At 53.9% G+C, this 19,073-nt stretch overlaps 1 protein-coding gene across 4 annotated transcripts; it reads right to left on the bottom strand.

Moving 5' to 3' along the window:
* Positions 1-506: 506 nt before the first annotated feature.
* Positions 507-19,068, bottom strand: LOC113254636 (NADH-cytochrome b5 reductase-like). 4 transcript variants are annotated; one of them, XM_026498034.4, is made up of 7 exons: positions 19,010-19,068; positions 16,825-17,116; positions 15,760-15,908; positions 12,844-12,931; positions 8,814-8,918; positions 5,486-5,689; positions 507-1,857 (listed from the first exon to the last, which is right to left on the bottom strand). In XM_026498034.4, the coding sequence occupies exons 2-7, from the start codon at positions 17,017-17,019 to the stop codon at positions 1,654-1,656; spliced, it is 945 nt and encodes a 314-aa protein (XP_026353819.2). In that variant the 5' UTR covers positions 17,020-17,116; positions 19,010-19,068; the 3' UTR covers positions 507-1,653. The 4 variants fall into 4 exon arrangements, with proteins under 4 accessions (XP_026353819.2, XP_026353818.2, XP_048076474.1 ...); XM_026498033.4 differs by having other exon boundaries at positions 19,002-19,066; XM_048220517.2 differs by lacking the exon at positions 12,844-12,931 and having other exon boundaries at positions 15,750-15,908; positions 19,002-19,066.
* Positions 19,069-19,073: the final 5 nt, after the last annotated feature.

The following is a 19,073-nucleotide window of genomic DNA, read 5'->3' as shown; positions in this document are numbered from 1 at the left end:
TTCCAATCTGCTCACGTGCGCAGGATTCTTGGGGACGTTCCCAGGCAGTCTTCCCCATCTCTAAGTGACCGTCGAATTCTGCCTGGGAATCACAGTGTGAAACCTCAGGCACTGTCCCCCAGATGCCCGCCAGGGTTGTTTCCTGGACACAGCCCAGCACGGAGATGTGCTGCAACTTTTTGGGCTGTGCAGGAATACCCTTTCTCACAAATGGAGATGACTGCTAACTCTGATATATTAATGGGATATCCAGAACTGCTCTGGTTGCAGGGGGCCTGGAGACCCTGTGTGGCTGTCCCCTCACTGCTGCCATGCCCGGAACCCTACTGTCCTACGGAGTTCAGTCTGGAAATCACTGGTTACCCAACTCTCCGTACAGGTAACATCAGGGGACCTGGCTTCTCACGCCAACTCGGCCGCGAACTGTTTACCTCGAGCACATCTCTTCGCCTCATGGGGCCTCCTTGCTTTCCCCATTCACACAATGAGTCTATTAGACGGGATGCTTTCTGGAGTCCTGAACTTTAATCTCTGGGGTGAGGAGGGCTGTGATTCCACGACTATAAAGTTCTCGCTCTGATTCTGAGATTTCATGGCTTAGTATTCTGATTCCGGGAGCACCCGCAGCCAGCCTGAGCCGGGGCAGCACGGTGGAGGCCGGGCGGTGGAAAGCACGATTCGTTACCGGCAGTGCGCTGCCTGGGAGCGCCAGGTCAAGGGGGAGGGCTTGCCCCACGCAGGATGGAGGGGCACGGTGGGGAGGGCAGTGGGGGTGGAGCGGAATCAGCAGCGGCTCAGTGGGCAGAGCAGAGAGAGGGACCCAGGTCTCCTGGCTCCTGCTCTATCTTTAGATCTCCATAGCAACCGTCACCAGGGCTGCGGAGCTGAGGGCGGGCTGAGCTGGCCGCCTGCAGGAGGGAGGGGTGTTTGTTTCTGTACCTCTTTGGGTCAGGAAAGGACTCTGGGCTGGGCTCTTGAGCCACGGAAGGGAGACGGAGAGCCAAGCTGTTTGCAGCAGGAAAGGCCTGGGCCCAGTACAAAATAAAGGTAATCCAGGGCCCACCTTGCTCGGAGAATGCGGTCAGGTCATGGAGCCTGAGACCGCTGTGTCAGGCTGGAGGCAAGTTCCTCCTCCAAAGAGCTCTTAGCTACCCCTATGGTAATTCTCTAAACACTCAGCAAGCAACGCATCTGAGCCAGCACTGAGGCCACAGCAGGGACACAGTTTTCAGGGGAAGCGGGCTTTAGAACAGGCATTTCTAGGGCAGGGTGGGACGGGAGTGCCCAAACCCTCTCATCTGAGGCATCTGGGAAGCTCCTCCTGCACCTTCTCCTGCCAGCTCTTACTCATCCGGGGCCTGGCACAGACCTGGCTTTCTCCCTGGAGTCCTAACGGATTCCCACGCCCCCCTCCCTGGGGCTCCTGCAGCCCCATCTTCCCTCCACACAGCAATACGTCTGCCTGAGGGAGTTGGCAACCTGGTGGGGTAGATGAGAGCTGGAGGTGCACACAGGTAAAGACATTCACCTAAGGTCACCTGGCCAGTGAGCGGTGGGCCAGGCCTGCACTCCATGTCTTCTGACTCCAGTCTGTGATTCTTCCAGTGTTCCAGGGGCAGGATCCAGGCCAGGGCTTTGGAAGGGAGGCCAGGGCTAGAAGAGGAAGTAGGAGTCTTCAGCCAGGCCTGCGCGCAGCAGGCACCTGGCCATGTCCTTGGTAAACTCGGCTGAGCCACAGACCAATGCAAAGGGCTTTCTGCGACAGGAGCCAACCAGCTCTTCAATCAGGCCCTGGGCCAGGCGGCCAAAACGGGTCTTCTCCCGGTAACTCCAGGGAAGCTTCTCCAGGGAGTTCTCCTGAGACAATGAGAAATAGTGCAGGTGACTACTGGGAAGTCTTCAGAGTTCACGCAGTTCACGGTTGAACGAGGAAACTGAGGCAGAGGGGCGGGAAGGCAACCTTCAGCTAGCCCTACCACAGGCCAGGGACTTCCTGGCACGGGGACTCTGACTACCCTCATAACAAGCCCAGGGGGAGAGAGGGACACTTATCTTCCCACAACAGGGGAGGCACAGGGAGGAGGAGGGACATCCCAGGGCACGCAGTGAGGCAGGTCCCAATTCTTACTGCCTCCCAGGGGCTGCTGCACCTGTCACTCCAGGGGACGTCTTCTCCCCAAGACTGGGGGTCTCCCAGTACCTTTGTAAGGCTGTCCACCACCATCACCCTGGGAGCATAACATGCGCTCCTTTGTTTCATCAGGCTTTCCACCTTGCTGGTGGGACGAATATTTACTGAGCGGGCACTCTGTGCCTGGCACCGTGCTGGGCACTGGGATGTGGCAGCTGCTCGAAACACACAAGCTTCCTGCTCTCGCTCCGGCTGTGTGTGTTGGGGATCCGAGGCAGCAGGGCCTTAACCGAGAGGGGGGCTACTGCTCACGTAAAAAGGCTGGAGGTAGGATTCCAGGGAGCACAGTGCCCGAGTGACCCAGGCTTCTCTCTTTTTGCTCCTCCAGCCTTCGCTGGTGGCTTTCATCTTTGGGATCACAAAAGAAAAGCTCCACCTCCAACTTATTTGGAGGAACTTCGCTTTTGTAAGTGGACGTTTTACTGAAGTACAATGCATGTATAGAAAAGCACATAAATCAAAAAGTATACATAGTTTAAAAATTCTAACGAAGAGAAGACACCATGTAACCAGCATCGAAACAAACAAAAACAGAACAGCACCATCCCCTCTGCAGACCCTATTCAGGTGAGCTTCTAACTTCTGGGGCTAAGCAGAGAGATGGGAAAGAGAGAGGGGGCTGGATCTGAGCTCTGCCACCATGTCCCAGCTGAGTGACCCTGACCTCTGTGGGCCACTGTGACGAGTGCAGGCCTCTTCTCCAGCACACTCACAGTGCCTCGGAGGCCCGCGCTGCAGAGCTCATCTGACCCCACTGCGGTGCTCCGAGGGGATCCTCGCTGATGATCTGGATCCTCCCATGCCCCCTCCATGCTCTGACCCACCCAAAGGGCCCTTGAGGGCCGGGACCAGCAGGGCCCACTGGCTTCACCTCTCCCTCCCGCTGCCCAATTCCCCCAGGCTAGTTAGGTTTGGCATACCCCCCCCCACCAACTGCACACCCAGAGATTCGGTGGGTCTGGTTGCTGCCCAGGTGGGGTGGGGGACCCATAATCAGTGACGGCGCTGCAGGGTGGATGCTGTTAAGGAGAGCCCGGCTATGACAGCAGAAACACCCATGCCAGTCTGGGGGCTCTAGAGAAGTTCCAGGATGGAGTCACACCTCAGCAGAGAGATGTGAGGGGTGAGTAGGCGTTAGCTGAGGAAGTGGGGCAAAGTGCTCCTGGAAGGGGGAACAGCACGAGCACAGGCAGGCCCAGCAGCCAGAAAAGCACGGTGCACTTGCAGCCAGGAGCAGACCAGCGATGCCTGGACACGCAGGGAGGGTGTGCCAGGAGACAAGGCCACAGAGGTTAGTACAGCCGTGCGGGCTGGGCCATCATCCTGAGAGCAGTGGGGAGCCAGGGAAGGGCTGGAAGCACGGTGGTGGTGGAGTCAGTGGTGCCCTTCTGGCTGCAAGAAGGGCCGATTGGCAGGAAGTGTCTGGAGAGGGAGACCCGTGGGGCCGCTGTGGCTGCAGCCTGGGCGAGAACCTTAAGTCAAGGAGGCACCTCCCACTGCATCACCCCTCACCTGCCCCTGCCTTTGACAGCCAGCCCGCTCAGCCGCCCAGCCCCAGGCGACCGGCTTCATCAGAGCCCTGGCCCAGGGCTGAAGGCCCTTTATTGCTGGTCAACTTTAACTCTGCCCTCAAGCCCAGGCTCAATGCCAGCTCCTCTGTGAAGCCCTCCCTGCTTGCTGCCAGCATCTTCAGCACCCTCCATGTGGCCCCCTCCCTCTGCTGTCTTATACCAACAAGCAGTAAAAGCAGGGCGTCTGGAGCAGGACCACCTTGGTTCACACCTAACTCTCCACCAACTTGCTGTGTTACCTTGGTCAAGGTTCTTACTCTCTCTGTGCCGTATCTATAAAACGGGCATGATGGCAGTATAAGCCTCCTAGGATTGTGGTGGGATTAAATGATTTAACACACACACAGCGCCTAGAACAGCACCAGGCACAGAGAAGGTGGTCAGTGAAGCCATCCCTGTGGCTGTCTCCCCTTAGAAAGGTGAGTGCCTGGAGGGCAGGGGGCAGGTCATCTTCACTTCCCTATCCCGGGCACCAGGCATGCGGTCGGGGGACAGGAAGGCTGGCCAACAGCCGGGTGATTCTGCCACTCCCCCCACCTTCCTTGAGCTGGCCCTCGAGCAGAGCTGCCTGGGCCAGCCCGGGCACACGAGTCAGGCTGCTCACTGGCCTCTGCTTCATTTCCGGCCTTCAGCACCTCCCGCCTCTGCGAATGCTCACCAAGCATGGCCCTCCTGACGTTTGCACCACTGACCCTTCTGTCCCACGGACAGGCCCACAGAACTGGGCCACTGAGGATCCCACGACCTCTGGAACTGGGGAGGGAAACCCGGTTTCCTGACACCCCCCCACCCAGTCACGATGGGGAAAACCATGCCAGTCTTTAGGGACACTCTAAAGCTGCCACAAGTGGGACACTGATGAGACGGGTACTCCCAAGTACTGGGCAGTGAGGCCGGCCCTGAGCAACACAGAACGGAGGGGAGGCCCCAGCAGGGACCCCCAACTGGGGGCACACGGAAGAGAAACAAAGCTACAGCCCATGGGGAAGGCAGCACAGGGCCTGGCTTGGGATAAGGAATAAGATGGCCCCCGACCACGGGCCAGAGGGGAGGGCCCGGGCAGAGTGGCCAGAGTACGTGCAGGGGGCAGAGAAGCTGAGGGGCAGGGGGCAGGGGGCAGAGTTGCTTCCAGTTCTGGTATGGGCAGCCTGGAGAATCTGGAAGCAACTCTTCTCCCGTGTGGGGGCAAAGTGCTGTGGTGGGAGCCCTAATAAATGCGGTGACCCCAGATCTACTTACTCACCAATAGTTGATGGCGTGTGTGCCTGCTCTGTGCCTGGCACCCTGCCAAGCACCGAAGAGAGCCTGGTGATCCAGACACGTGATCCCTGTCCCAAAGGAGTTTGTCCCGGGCCTTGTGGACATCTGCGTCCTGGCCCACTGACTCCACACACAGGCCCCCAGCCCATACAGCAGGTGAGGCCAGAGGGCAGCTGGCAGGCAGCAAAGTACGATGGGGGAGGGCTGGAGCGCAGCCCGGTGCTCCAGTCCTGGCTTCACCCCAGCCGGCAGCACGGACAGGCCAGCACCTCCACCTCTCTGGGCATCAGTTCCCGCACCCACACACACCAAACAGAACCAGACCTGCCCCCCTTGCCGGCCACATGGCGACAGTAGATTCCTACTGCAGTCCGGGGCAGGGAGGCCACAGCAGACCGTCAGGATGGGTGCAAGGGGCCAGCACAGTCTCAATCAGGGAAGGAAGTCACCATGCTGGGCTCACCTGGCTGAGGACAAAGAAGGTTCGGACATTCCAGAAACGGGCCTGCTCCTGCAGGAAGGTCTTTAGGTAGATGCCCTCAAAAGTCTTAAAGCAGCCGACCAGGGTGACGAAAGTCTCGTCCTCTGCGTTGTCTGTTATGCTCTGCAGGACGGGCACCATGGGGGCCAGGCCAGTGCCTGAAGCCAGCATGAGGAGCTCAGCGTACTGGGGAACAGAATGGGGACATGGCAGGTCTCAGCCCACCCACCCACCACATGGCCTTTTCTTGGGCTTGCTTGAACTGCCCAGGACAGCACAGCCCTTCCCAGGGGGTCCCACCGGTCTGAGGTCCCCTCTCTACATCTTCTAGGAAGCCATCCTTGCTGTGAAAGTCTACAGCTTGTGAAGTCTGTGTCACGGAAGTCATGGAGTCCGAAATGGAATGTAAAATGGTGTAGCCCATCCTACGAGTGGCTTAGCTGCTTTCCTACCCAACTCCACAGGACTTTGCTTACACACTTCTCTTGACAGGGAGCCCACTCCCTCCCAAAGCAGTTTACTCTGTTATAGGCTGACTCCCCTTTCCAGAGAGGTCTTTCCACCTCACACTGAGCCGAAGCCTGCTCCCTCCAAAGCCTAGCCCACTGGCCCTACCCCGACCCTGCCCTCTGGGCTGCCTGCAGAGATCTGAGGGCCCTGGCTTGGATCCCGTAGCCTGCTCTTCTCTAGACTGAGACACTCACTACACAAAAGTGCCTGCACAGTGTTGGCACAGAAGAGCCACAGAATAAAAGGGAATTTCTTCCCCGAGAGGCCCCAATTCCATCAACCCATCACTCAATCCACGAATCCTTCTCCTGGCTCTCGGTCTCTTCGGGAGGCGTGGTCTTTAAGAACAGTGCTTTAGAGGTTAGTGCCTGACCTATGCAGCAAGGAGTCACCTCCTTCATTCTGGAGATTAGGCCTCTGAGAAGTAGTCCAAGTTTCCATTAGCTTTATCGACAGCGAATGCATGTCACACCCCTACATGAAATACTTCGAGTATCAGTCATGCAGATCTGGGTCTAAATCCTCAGCCATATGATGTGGCCAAGTGCTTTCACTTCTCTGAGCCTTGGTTTCCTCACGGGTAAAAAAAAAATAACAGCTCCTCCCCACAGCAGCACGTGTCTCAGAATTGTCGTGGGGGTTTAACGAGACGCCATCAAGTGCCTGGTGCGGATCCTGGTGCTCCACACAGTTCGAGCCCTTCCCTCACTGAGCCCTGCTGCTGGCCGCACAGCCCTGTCCTGCGCGTGGGTCCCCAGCCTCCTGGTCCCCAGTACGCGTGCTCCTCCTCTTTCTCCCACCACCGCTCAGGGTCTCTTCTGGAAAGTCTTCCCCGAGCCAGTAGCATGTGAGGGGTCCTTCCTTTGCATCCCCACAGTTGTCTGTGCACCCTCCTCACGACACCGGTCACGCCGCATTGCCGTCACGTGTGCGGGCATCTGTGCCCCATCACACTGTGAGCTTCTGGAGGACAGGGCCTCGTCCGCCCCGTGTGTGGCCCTGCATGGAGACCTGAGAACGTCTGGAAGGAAAGCACATACAGATGCTCACGTGCCAGCCTCAGGGTGGCCACAACATCCATCTACAATGAAGACGACTGCAAAGGGCAAGGACAGGGCAAGGACAGGGCCAGAGCAGCCCCGCGTCCCTGTGGGTGCAGAACCGCGCCTTAGCCTGTCTCAGTGGCTGAATGTTTCTGCGTGAGATGCCAGCTCTTCTCCCTCACTGCCTGGCCCTACAACCTCCCCGGACAGGAAGTACGAGGCTCTGCAGGGGTGTTTTGTGGACACACGGGAGGCTCCAGCGGGAAAGGGTGTGCCCTCTAGGTCAGGAGGGAACAGGGACAATCCCGGTCCCTGCTTTCAGGGGCCTGGGGGACAGGGCGACGTCCTCAGCTAAAATGCAAGGCTGAGCAAGGCTGACGCCAGGAGTATTACAACATCCGCACTGCACACGTCTGTGAAACGGGGGTAGCACTGCCTGAGAGCTGTGGTGAGGATAAAACAAAATTTTAGCACAGCAAGTGCGAACATCAGAGCCTGGCACGTCCGCAGCGCCACACACATCGTCTCGTAGTACCGTTACACACACGTACGTGGGTGCGTGCACGGGTGTTCCACCCACGTGCGGAAGGGGAGCTGGGAAGTTATCTGCCAAGGCAGTGAGACTGGTGTGTCTGGGTAGATGGCCTGCAGCTGTTCTTTCCTCTCTTCTTTTTGCCTCTCTGAGTCTGATTTTTTTTTTTTTGGTAATGTACATTCTGTGTTTGTGATAAGAAAAAAACCAATAAAAACTATTTTTATATTAAACGAAAATAACGGAGAGAAAGGAATGATTCATTCTTTTTCATTTGCTTTTGTTTGGTTTTGTTTCCTAATCATAAAAGTAATAGGTGCTCATTGTGGATAATTTGGAAGGTATAATGAAGAAAACAAAAATCACCCATAATTCTACCAGCCAGAGCCGCTGACATTGCATTGCATTTTCTTTTCACGTTTTTTTCTGTGCATTTAAACTTTGTTTCCCAACCTGTTGTTTTGTACATGTGTTTGTCACCTGATCTTACACCATAAGCATATAACATCATTTATAAACACAATTTTAAAATCCAGGATAATATTCTATCCCGTACCTGTAACCCAGTGCACTTAACTGTTCCCCTGCGGCTGGATAGTCCGTTTCCTCCAACTTCCTGCTTTTATAAATAAAGCCTCCGTGAACATGTGCACAAGAGGCAGCACTTGGGTTCTTTCCATAAGACAGACTTCCAGGAGTGGGATTACTGGGTCAAAGGATTTGAAGATTCTTAAGACGCTTGGTACATACTGCCAAGCTGCCTTCCAGATATGCACCAGCTGATGAGAAATTACTAATTCTTCCCGGGCACAACAGGGAAGGAGATAAACATGCCAGGAGGATGAGGGGAAGAGCCTTCCGGCTGGGAAGCACTGGGCTCCCAAGCAGAGAGCGAGGGGCGTATTTAAGGGAGGGGCCTCCGTGGTTTTGTAGCTGGAATGTGAAAGTGGAAAGCCATCGGAGGGCCTGATGGCAAGGGCATCCCGAGTTCCAAGTACGTGAGTGTGATTTCCTAAGCAATGGCCGCCCTGGAGAGCTGGAGAGCATCTGTCTCTTGGTGCCCCTTCTGTCTCCTCCCAGGTCCAACCCCAGGGATGCTCTTGGGATTGGGCTTGGGCTCAGGAAGAATGGCACAGTGCGATTCCACAGCCTGCCACATGGAAACCATGGTCCTGGAGGCTCAGGCAGGAGGCGTCTCGTGAGGACCTAATGTGCTGGCACTGACCTTGTTTGCTTTATAGAAGAAGTCGCCGAAAGGTCCTCGCCAGAAAGCTGTGTCCCCTGTGCTCCAGGACTTGACGTACTGCGACATCAGCCCGGTCGGGTAGCACTGGGAGCAAACACAGGGAGACCTTACTGGGACACGTACATGCTGCCAATACAAGCCACGTCAGCCACGAACGTGCAGCCTCTCCAGCAGGCCAAGTGCCTGACAGGTGCTGTGTCAGAGGACCCTCCTAGTCGCCCCAGAGTTGGTACTGTCATTCCCAATTTTCAGATGAGGCCTGGAAGCTTACCCAGAAGGGAAATGGTGAGGCTGGGATAAGAACCACAGGACCGACAGCCTACCTGCAGAGGTCTCAGACCCACACGACTACAGGGCCCTGAACGTAACATCACTGAGTAAAGAACTGGGTATGAGATGATTAATTGCAATTAATTAAATCCTTCTCAGTATCAGGGAGACAACAGGGGGTGGTGGGGACCGTGGTAAATTGGTGAGTACAAGAATGCTCCTTCTAAAGGAGGAAGTCGCTTTGCAGATTCCAGGATGTAATGTGTGGGGCTGATAAAGCCCTATCTTCTGATTTTCTAAGAGGAGCAGGAGATCCAAATTTTTACGTAAAATCTCCCATTTTTGAAATGTCAGAAATTAATTCTAAATTTCTAAAACGCTGTGTAGGCCCAAACCAAATATATTTCTGTGCTGCAATCCGTTCGCAGGCCACTCATTTGCAACCTCTGCATTACCTGTTACTGTCTCCTGGCTGGCTGAAAGAAGTAAAGGTTGTGGAGGGGATTCCTTCATGGGGGTGAGCGGTCCACATTTCCTGCGGGCCTGCCCACTCTGGGCGACACGCCATGCGGGGGCTGCAGGGAAGACAGCTAGACCTTAAGCTCCATGAAGGTAGCCAGTGCCTGGACCTTGGGAAAGACTTCATAAATATCTCAATGAATGAATGAATGAATGAATGAATCCATCAATCCAGATTCAGGACCTCTCCTCAAGGAGTTCACAAACTAGGAGGGACCAAAGTCTTGCACATTCAAGGTAGAGATACCTAATACCCCATGAAAAGGACAGCATGCTGAGAGAGCCCTGACGAGGTACAGTCGCTTCCAATGGAGTAGGATCAAGGATGGCTTTCTGGAGGAGGTGGCATTTGAGCTGGACCTTGCGGGCTAGCAAGATTGCATTCACTAGGGACACCTGGGTGGCTCAGTCGGTTAAGTGGCTGCCTTCGGCTCAGGTTATGATCCCAGGGTCCTGGGATCAAGTCCCTCACTGGGCTCCTTGCTCAGCGGGGAGCCTCCTTCTCCCTCTGCCTGCCACTCCCCCTGCTTGTGCTCTTTCTCTCTCTGACAGATAAATAAATAAAATCTTAAAAAAAAAAAAAAGATTGCATTCACTAGGGATGGGAGCAGGAAGGCAGAGAGGGTTCTGGGCATCAGGTGTGGTATGGTCAAGGATAGGACAGCCGAAGACACAGGAATGTGAGGGGGAGGGGGAGATCTGATAGGACTGGAAGGGTGGTTTTTTTTTTTAAAGATTTTATTTATTTATTTGACAGAGATAGAGACAGCCAGCGAGAGAGGGAACACAAGCAGGGGGAGTGGGAGAGGAAGAAGCAGGCTCCTAGCGGAGGAGCCTGATGTGGGCCTCGATCCCATAATGCCGGGATCACGCCCTGAGCCGAAGGCAGTCGCTTAACGACTGCGCCACCCAGGCACCCCTGGAAGGGTGTTTAGAGTCAGAATATAACCAAGTTTAAAGGAGACTGGGCTTTGGTCACCAGACATGCTTTTAAGTACCCTCAGCAACCTCTGGTAGCATCTCTAACTTCACTGGGTACCATATGCACAAAGCAAGGGAAGTCCTCAGCCTCCTGCAAGAAGTCTGGGAGGGAGGCTACAGTTCTCCTCCTAACTTGCTGGAGGCTTGTCTCCGAGCACACCTGTTTTCTGGCCCCAGTCTTGGGGGAGGCACAGCCCCAGCTGTGGCTTTAGCAGCCCTATGGCACAGACGGCACTCAAGGAGAAAGGAAGGATTCTTCTGTGTCGCCAGCACCCACACGGAGCCTGCTCAATACATACTTGTTAAACAGACCTGACACTGAACTTCTGCTCTTCCATGTGGGGTCACATTACCCAAGGGGCCTTGGGACAGTGACATCATCACTCTGAGCTTCAGTTTCTCTATCTGTAAAGTGGGATAATAAGATCTACTCTGCAGGATGGTTATGAGGTTGAAAGGAGACGATGAATATGAAGAGCCGGAAAGAGTGCTTGGTGCCCAGAAGGTGCCTGAGAAATGGGAATTCCTCCCTCCCATCCACACGGGAGGTAAACCTAAAAAACCCGCCTGCCTTCCCAATTTGCAAAGACATTTCCAGCTCTTCCCAGCCAGCGGCTTAGGGATAATTAAGCATCTCTCTAAAGACAGGCTTTCCGGTAAACGAAGGAGAAAATCAGCCTTGCAGCTGGGAGAGATCCAGCTGCCCTGAAGAACTGTCTCCAGGCTTATCCTTTCAACAGAAACACACCCCGACAAGCAGCTTGGGGAAGCAGGCCATTTGGAGAGGATTTGTGGAATCTCCCAGACAAACAGTTGCGTGGAGGAGGGATCCCATCCAAGCTTCTGTGTGAGGGAATAAACACTCAGGCTTTGATGCCGTCAGGGAAGGCAGGAGCCAAGACAGTGCTGGGGTCCTGGAGTCAGGAGGCCAGGCTCACTCACTGGCCACACTTCTTACTCCCTGTGGAGCCTTGGGTCCTCCTGGGGTCTCAGTTTGCTTATCAATGGAAGGCGAGTAATAATTCCCATCCTACAAGGGTGATAAAGGACGTGAAAGCTATTCTTAAATATCAGTGTTCCCTAGGATTCTGTTTGGGAAATGACGATGTCAACTATATGTTAGCTTGACCTGTATGAAACCACTGTTTCTGTAAGTCAAAAATCTTAGAGTATCAGAAGTTTCACATAGTTCAACCTAATTATTTTTTCCACATAATCGGATCTTTAAGACCTCTTATACATCCAGTGCTGAATCCGTGGGTCCTGGAGGGGCGGGTTGTGGGGGGGATTTGTACCCAGGCCATCTTGTTCATCTCATCTCTGCCAAGTGCCCCACCCACCTCGGCTGTCCACACGAGCACCCCTCTTCCTGCCCATCAGTTCAGACTGGGTACAGTTCCCACAGACCCTGTCTCACCCCTCCTTGCCTTTGGTCATCTGTCCAGGCCAAGGCCTGGAAGGCCACTCCCTGCCACTGCCAATTTGTATTCCTGCTTCAAGGCCCAACTCCAATGCCCCGGGCCCTGTCTGCTCCCTGAGAACGGTCTCAGGTTAGTTCTGTTCATGAGGTGCTCCATGCCCCACCTTCTGCCTGCTTGTTCCCTTCTACTCAGGGACAAGTGACTGACAGCACCCCCAGCCGTGCCTCCTTTGCCGTTGTGCGTGCTGTTCTGGGCACCGAGTGCGTCCTTCCCACCCTGCCCTCCCGGTTCTCCACTCCTTCACTTCAACACGCAGCTCAAACTCAGCTTCTGCTAGGAAGCCCCGCTGCCTTCCCTGCACCCCCGCTGCCCTGAATTGGGTTGCGACCTCCTGTCATGGTGTCTGTCACATCGTCCTGCCCTGGTCTGGCCCTCTGTCCAAGGGCGGGCACTGTATGTCTGACTCATCTCTGGAGCCCAGCAACCAGTGCACAGTAGGGACCAGGTGACTTGGCTGCCCCTTCCCCTGGGCCCAGTGCTCGCTCTCCATGAATCGCTAAGAAAGCGAGAGGGAACAGCGCTACCTTTCTCAGTCTGAGCCTCCTTTTCCTGAAATCAGTCTCTGTTGGGGTCTGAGGTGGCGGCCCCCTCTCCCGGGGAAAGGAGATGGGAGAAGCCTTCCTTTACTCTCCCTGCCAGCCTCCTCCCATGTGAACACTGGCTTTTCCCACATGGCTGGGCACCACCCCATCCCGACCTGGCTGGGAAATGGAGTCCAGTCCATACCATCTAAAGGGCACCCACGTGGGTCAGCTCACCTTGATTAAAACTTCGAAGTATCCTTCTGCGTTGGCAGGGCTGATGGGTGTATAGGCTCTCTGAATTTCTAAGCCATCCACCTTCCCTCTGGGAAAGAGAAGTATACGGTCGGGCGGTCAGCCAGGCTTTCAACAAACCCTTACAGGTACCTCCTCTGTGCCGGGCGGGTGAAAGCGGGGCCCAGTGGTCCCCAGCGGTCCTCACTGAAGGTGGAGCAGAAAAAAGGGGTGCTGCTTCCCCCTCTGCCACGTGCTGGCCGTGAGACCCAGGCAGGTCACTGATCCCTTAGCTGCCCCTCTGTAAAGTGGGGACAACCATGTGTGTCCCTGTCGTGTGGCTCTACTGGGATCACAAATGGGAAAGTCGTGTTCCAAGAGTCCACTGATGAGGTGAGCTGTTTTTAGGACGTCACTGTGATGTTTCCTGACCTCCTCTTGACCACAGACTGAGAAAGATAAAGACTGTTCACGTTTATCAAACACTTACTACCATGTACCAGGAGCATCAGAATTAGAAGGATCCTCAAAGGTGCCCTAGTCCAAAGCCTGACCTCACGCGTGAATCTTCTCTACGATGTTATCAACAAGGGGGCCAGGATGATGATCACAAGTAATAATAGCAGCAGCCACGTTGATTAAATACCTACCAGGCACCAAGAATATTGTGCACATTACCTCATCTAACAAATAATAACCCGGGGGGCTCCTGGGTGGCTAGGTCGGTTGAGCGTCTGCCTTCGGCTCGGGTCGTGATCCCAGGGTCCTGGGATGGAGCCCCATGTCATCAGGCTCCTGGCTCACTGGGGAGTCTGCTTCTCCCTCTCCCTCTGCTTCTCCCCCAGCTCGTGAGTGCACATGCTCTCTCTCTCTTTCTCTCAAATAAATAAAATCTTAAAAAAGCAAAAACAAAACCCAATAACCCACATGAAGAAACCAAGGCTTAGGATGTTACTTGCCTGAAGTCACACAGCTAGAATTCATTCTTAGCTCTGTCTGACTCCAGAGCTGGATTCCGCACACGACACCTCAGTGCTTTCCAGAAGCACCCAAGCACTCCTTTTTTGAGTCCTACTGTATGCAAAACTTTCTTCTCAGACATATGTAAAGATTAAAAAGGCCCCATGCTGGGGCACCTGGGTGGCTCAGTCAGTTAAGCGTTCAACTCTTGGCTTTGGCTCAGGTCATGATCTCAGGGTGCTGGGATCAAGCCCCCGTTTCGGACTCTGTGCTCACTGAGGAGTCTGCTTGAGATTCTCACCCTCTGCCCCTTCCTTCCTCACTCAGGCATGCACACTCTCTAACAAATAAATAAATCTTTAAAAAAATAATAAAAAATTAAAAGGCCCCATCTTACTGCATCAAACCCAGAAGCTAGACCAAAATACTCAAGAAATGCTTAGGGAACAAACAAGGAAGTACTAAACACCATCCGTGGCATGGCGTGGATACAAAGAGCACTGTAACATCTGCTGTCCCAGACGTAAACACGCACACGCTCCACACGGAGGGACCACTCTCACCCGGGGAGCTACAGGAGGCCTCCTGGAGATTTGCTACCCTCCTGGGTATGAAAGAGGCAGGCCACTAACAGGTGACAGTGGGGACAGGACAGGAAGGAATTCCAGGCAGAGGGCACAGCCTGGGCAAAAGCTTAGAGGTAGGAAATGCGGAGCAAGCCAGGAACTGGTGAGTGGGTCACGAGTCTGGAGCAAGGCGCAAGTGTGAGGGAGGGGCAGGGAGAACTTGGTGGGAAAGGAAACGAGCCTCGGGAGCCTCCTCGGAACACCAGAAGGGGGCAACATGGTTAGCTCCCTGTGTTAGGAATGTCACTGGAGCAGCAGAGAGGGTGGAGGAGAGAGGCCAAGCTAAGGGCACGGAGTGCTGGGCACCCCTGACTTATGGGGCTGTGACTTGCCCTAGAGCCACTGGGATAGTGAGCTTTAGCGACAGCCAGCCGGGCCACAGGCCGGACACACTGGGCACAAACACCACGGGTTGGCATGAGGCAAGTGGCTAAAGTGCGACCAGTAGTAAGACCTTCTCCTCGTCCTCTGTCCGCTTTGTTGGCTCCTCCCCTTCTTGCCGATACCAAAAATGCTGGAGTTGCCAAGATTCGGTCCTCTGTCCTTCCCTCTTGCCACACCACGTACACCCCAAATGCTGTCCAGATGCTGGCTGATGACTCCCACGCTCACATCTAGAGCTCATCTCTCTGCTAAGCCTCAGACCCAGAATCAACCATCTGGCAGATGCCTCCACCTGCAGGTCCCAAAGGGCCTTGTCCCTGGGCAGGTTGGGGGTTGTGGGGGAGGGGATCAAGGCTGGGGGAAAGGGCAGAAGGAGGCTGGGAGGAGGAAGGAACTTCAGAGGAGTGGTGCAGTGTAGCTGGGGAGCCAGGCTGGGAGTTTGAATCTGGCTGCAGGACTTATTAGCTGTGTGGTCCCAGGCAAGTCCCTTATTCTCGAGGACAAGCGTCCTTCCTCTCAACTGGCACTAATATTAGATGAATACCAGAGGCTCTAGAGCCAGACTGCTTGCCTTCAAATCCTCGCTCCACCACTTCCTAACTGTGTGACCTTGGGCAAGTTACTGAACCTCTCTGACTTCAGTTTCCTCTTGCGAATGATAACAGTACTTACCATACACAGTTTTGTGAGGATTCCATGAGTTCCTAGGTGTGAGCACGCAGAACTGTGTATTGGAGAGTAAATGCCATGAAAATATTTGTTGTTGCTGCTCTTAGTTGTTAGGAAAACCCAATCCCAGAACCCTCTGAGTCAGGTAGCACTACGTTTATCTTAAAGGTGATAAATGGAGGGAGGCTTAAGGGAGGCTCAGCAAGCTGCCCTTGGCCCCACAGCAAGCAAATGGCAAAGAGGGGCCGCGAAGCTTTGGCCTCCCACTACCTGAGTGTACCGTAGGATGAGGTGCTGGCCAGGCCGTAGGCCGAGCTGGCAGTTCCTGGGTAGTGCAAACCGGACACGGTAAGTGTCCTCGGTGAGTCTGTCCATGGCACTGATGCGGAAGGCCAGGAAGGTCTCTGGGCTCAGCTGGGACGGGCAGCTCTGCAACAGGAAAAAATCCAACAGCTAGGACCTGGGGCACAACACACACGCAAGCACCCTTCTCGCTTTCCCCCAGGACAGGCTACCTATCTCTGTGGGAGAGTTTTCCAAATAATAGAGAGTAGTCCCGCCTCACCTGCCTTTCGTGCTCTGATCTAAGAAGGCCCGAGCTTTTCACACTGAGCTCCCCCTGCTCAGAAGCCTTCCGTGGCTCCTTCAGCCCCAGAATAAAGGGCAGCCTCCGTGGCTGGACACTCCAGGGCCCTATGGACGAACCTCAAGCCTCATTTTCTCTCCCATGCATCAGATGCTGAACTTTTCTCTGTTCTCCCAAGAATACCCTGCTGCTTCCTATCTGGGGGTCTTTGTTTGCTCAAGCTGTGCCCTTTATCCAGAACACTCATCTCCAATGTAGGAAATACCTACTCATCCTTCAAACCTGCCAAAAATCCAGATTTACAAAATTTAGAAGTTGATGGGACCTTAAGATGATCTAATCCAATATCCTTATTTTCCATGTGGGGAAAATGAGGCCTGAGTGGCAGTAGTTTACTTGTCCAAGGTCACACCCAGAGCAGGAATTCAAATTCATGTTTTCTAAGTCTCAGCCCATTGCCTTTAACATTCCTCCCACCTGTATCTCCTCCAGGAAGTCTTCTCTGAATGTCATGACTTACAGATCTCTCTCCTGTAAAATGCCCAAACCTCATTCACTCCTGGGATGACCTCATGCCCAGCTCCCGGTTAGCCTTTGAACCTGGATCTGTCTGCTTCCATTAAACACACCCTTTTCTCTCTGCTGTGCAGAGTCAGGGGGAGCTTCCCCACACAGGTGCACTGTGCAGGGCCGGGGCCAGGCTGACCCTGCCACCCTGCCACCCTGCCCCCTCTTGTCTGAGGAGCAACCCTCCCTTACCTGTGACTCCTCCCCACTCAGCAGGCTCCTGTCCTTGCTGGCTCGGGCTGCCTCCCACCTTGCCAGCTCTCGGTGATAGAGGTCAAACACACAAGGTGAGCAGCCACTGCCACAGCATTGGGAGGGCAAGGGCTCCACTGGCCGAAGCTGCAGCCAGGCTTCCTCATCGGCATCCGCCTCCGTCTCATCCATCATCAGTGGGGTTTGGGCAGCCCGGGAGGGACAACTTGGTGCTCTTCCCAGAGCAGGTCTGACTCTGTGAGGCCACGGGCCCGGGCCCTCCCTTTTTGGCCTGAGAGAAGGAAAACATGTGGGTTACACTGGTTACCTCGATTGCTCCCATTCTCCCCGAGGCCTGCAAGTGCCACACTCTGTGTGAGCACTGGGACGGGATGAATCAATCCTGAGAGAGCCTGGCAGGAGAGCCAGGCAGACAGGGCCCAACAATCAGAGCTGGTGCCCAAAGTTTCCTGACTGCTTCCTGTGCTTTGAGTGCTGGATTAAGCACTTTACATAGAAAAGCTCATTTGTGTACAAACTTAACCACCATAGTTCAGCTTTGCCCGGGTTTACCTTTATGTCAACAGAATCATACCACTGTATTCTTTTGTGTCTAATTTCTTTTTAAAATAGTATTTTTAAAAGATTTTTTATTTATTTTTGCGAGAGAAAGGGTTTGGTTTCAGAAAACTTGGGTTTTACTGTTCATGAGCTCTATGACTTCAGGAAGGTTTAGCAGGCTACAGCCCCCTTGAGGGCAAGGATGAGGTCTTATTCTTTCTGTATTCTACCACCAAGCACAAGCCGGGCATATGGAAGGCTCCAGTAAATGGTGAGTGCTCATTCAGTTTATAGATAAGGTCTGAGAGCAAGGGGCAGCACTAGATGCTGGGACATAAGACATAAATAGGACGCAGGCTCTCTACCTTTATAGAGATTGTAGCCTAGCACGGTGTTATATCAATTCAACCCATTTTTATTTTGTGCTATGGACCAGGTATGTATGGTGAGTGAATGAAGTCTGGAGCCCTCTTTATGCCTTTTTTTCCTGAAATTTTTGCAAGAGAAGTGGGAGAAGGGAAAGCTCTATTAAATGTAAACTATGAGACAGCGTGAGGGTTATTCCTATCAGTATTTGCCTTAAACTTACCTTCTCTGTGTCTTAATTACCCTACTTTCTTTCGTATTGAAGTCGTCCAAGTCTGTCATGAACTTTAAAGACCTGATTCCTGCCTCCACCTAGCTTCCACCTCTTCAGTCTAAGAAGCACTACCTTTAAGCCAGGTCTTGACACATCCTGTTGTCTCTGGTGGGATGGCTCTCCCCACCCTTCAGGCCTTCTTTAAAGGTCACTTCCTCTCAGAGGCCCACCCTGAACCTCCCCCTTCTCTTTCTCTATCAAGTACTCTATTTATTTCTATTATGTATTGATTCATTTAGCATATATTTACTAGTGCTGGGCACTGTTCTAGGTGCAGTGAGGAAGCAAAACCGCCTGCACTCATGGAGTTTACATTCTGGTGGAAGAGACAGTCATTAGACAAGATCAAAATGGAAAATGCGACATTTAGTGTTAAATGCTAAAACGAAAAATAACTGGGAAAAGGAATAGCGTGTTTCAATTGCTTATTTATTGGCTTTGCTTGCTTTCTGCCCGTACATTCTACATTCCGTAGGTATTTTAATCACCAACGCAAACCCACTGCTCACCACAGCTGCAAGCACTCCATAAATCGATGTTGGAGCAAGGAGCAAAGAACACCTCCAGGGCTCAGGCCTTGCTTCTAGGAGGCACACAGGAAAACCCTGAGAAAAAGGGAGGAAACTAGCTCCCTCTTGACGCTGGGGAAGGGGCGCACGTTGGATGCGGCGCTGGTGTGGTGGACAGGGCCACTCTCGGGCTCGGGGAGGGGCAGCGGTCAAGGCTCCGCAGCAGAGTGAGAAGTGGGTGGTGAGGCGAGAAACTTCAGTGCACCCGCTATGGGCCCGGCGCCGTGAAGGCACGCTAACTTAGGCATGTCTAATGCATTTTTTACAGTGAGGGACATTGGGGCTTGCAGGCAAGTGCCCTGCCCAAGCTTCAACTTCCCGTAAGCGGTCAAGGTTGCCCTAAATTGGGTTTGAAGTACGGGTATTCTACTCCCAGCCCTATCCCAGCCTTTACCCGGACCACTCACCTACACACCTCGAGAGATGTTCCTCCAGGTGCCGCCCCTCCGCCCAGGGAGGCGGGAAGTGCCTTGCTGGGT

The sequence above is a fragment of the Ursus arctos genome, unplaced genomic scaffold (assembly GCF_023065955.2).
Source record: "Ursus arctos isolate Adak ecotype North America unplaced genomic scaffold, UrsArc2.0 scaffold_12, whole genome shotgun sequence".
NCBI classification, from domain to species: Eukaryota; Metazoa; Chordata; class Mammalia; order Carnivora; family Ursidae; genus Ursus; species Ursus arctos.
This window is presented reverse-complemented; position numbering and strand designations above follow the sequence as displayed.

Coding starts and splice junctions, on each gene's coding strand:
- LOC113254636 (XM_026498034.4), bottom strand. CDS start 17,019: ATGATGGATGAGACGGAGGCGGATGCCGATGAGGAAGCCTGGCTGCAG. Junction 15,909..16,824: donor TGAGTGGGGAGGAGTCACAG/GTAAGGGAGGGT, acceptor TTCCTGTTGCAG/AGCTGCCCGTCCCAGCTGAG. Junction 1,858..5,485: donor CCTTCTTTGTCCTCAGCCAG/GTGAGCCCAGCA, acceptor TCATTGTCTCAG/GAGAACTCCCTGGAGAAGCT.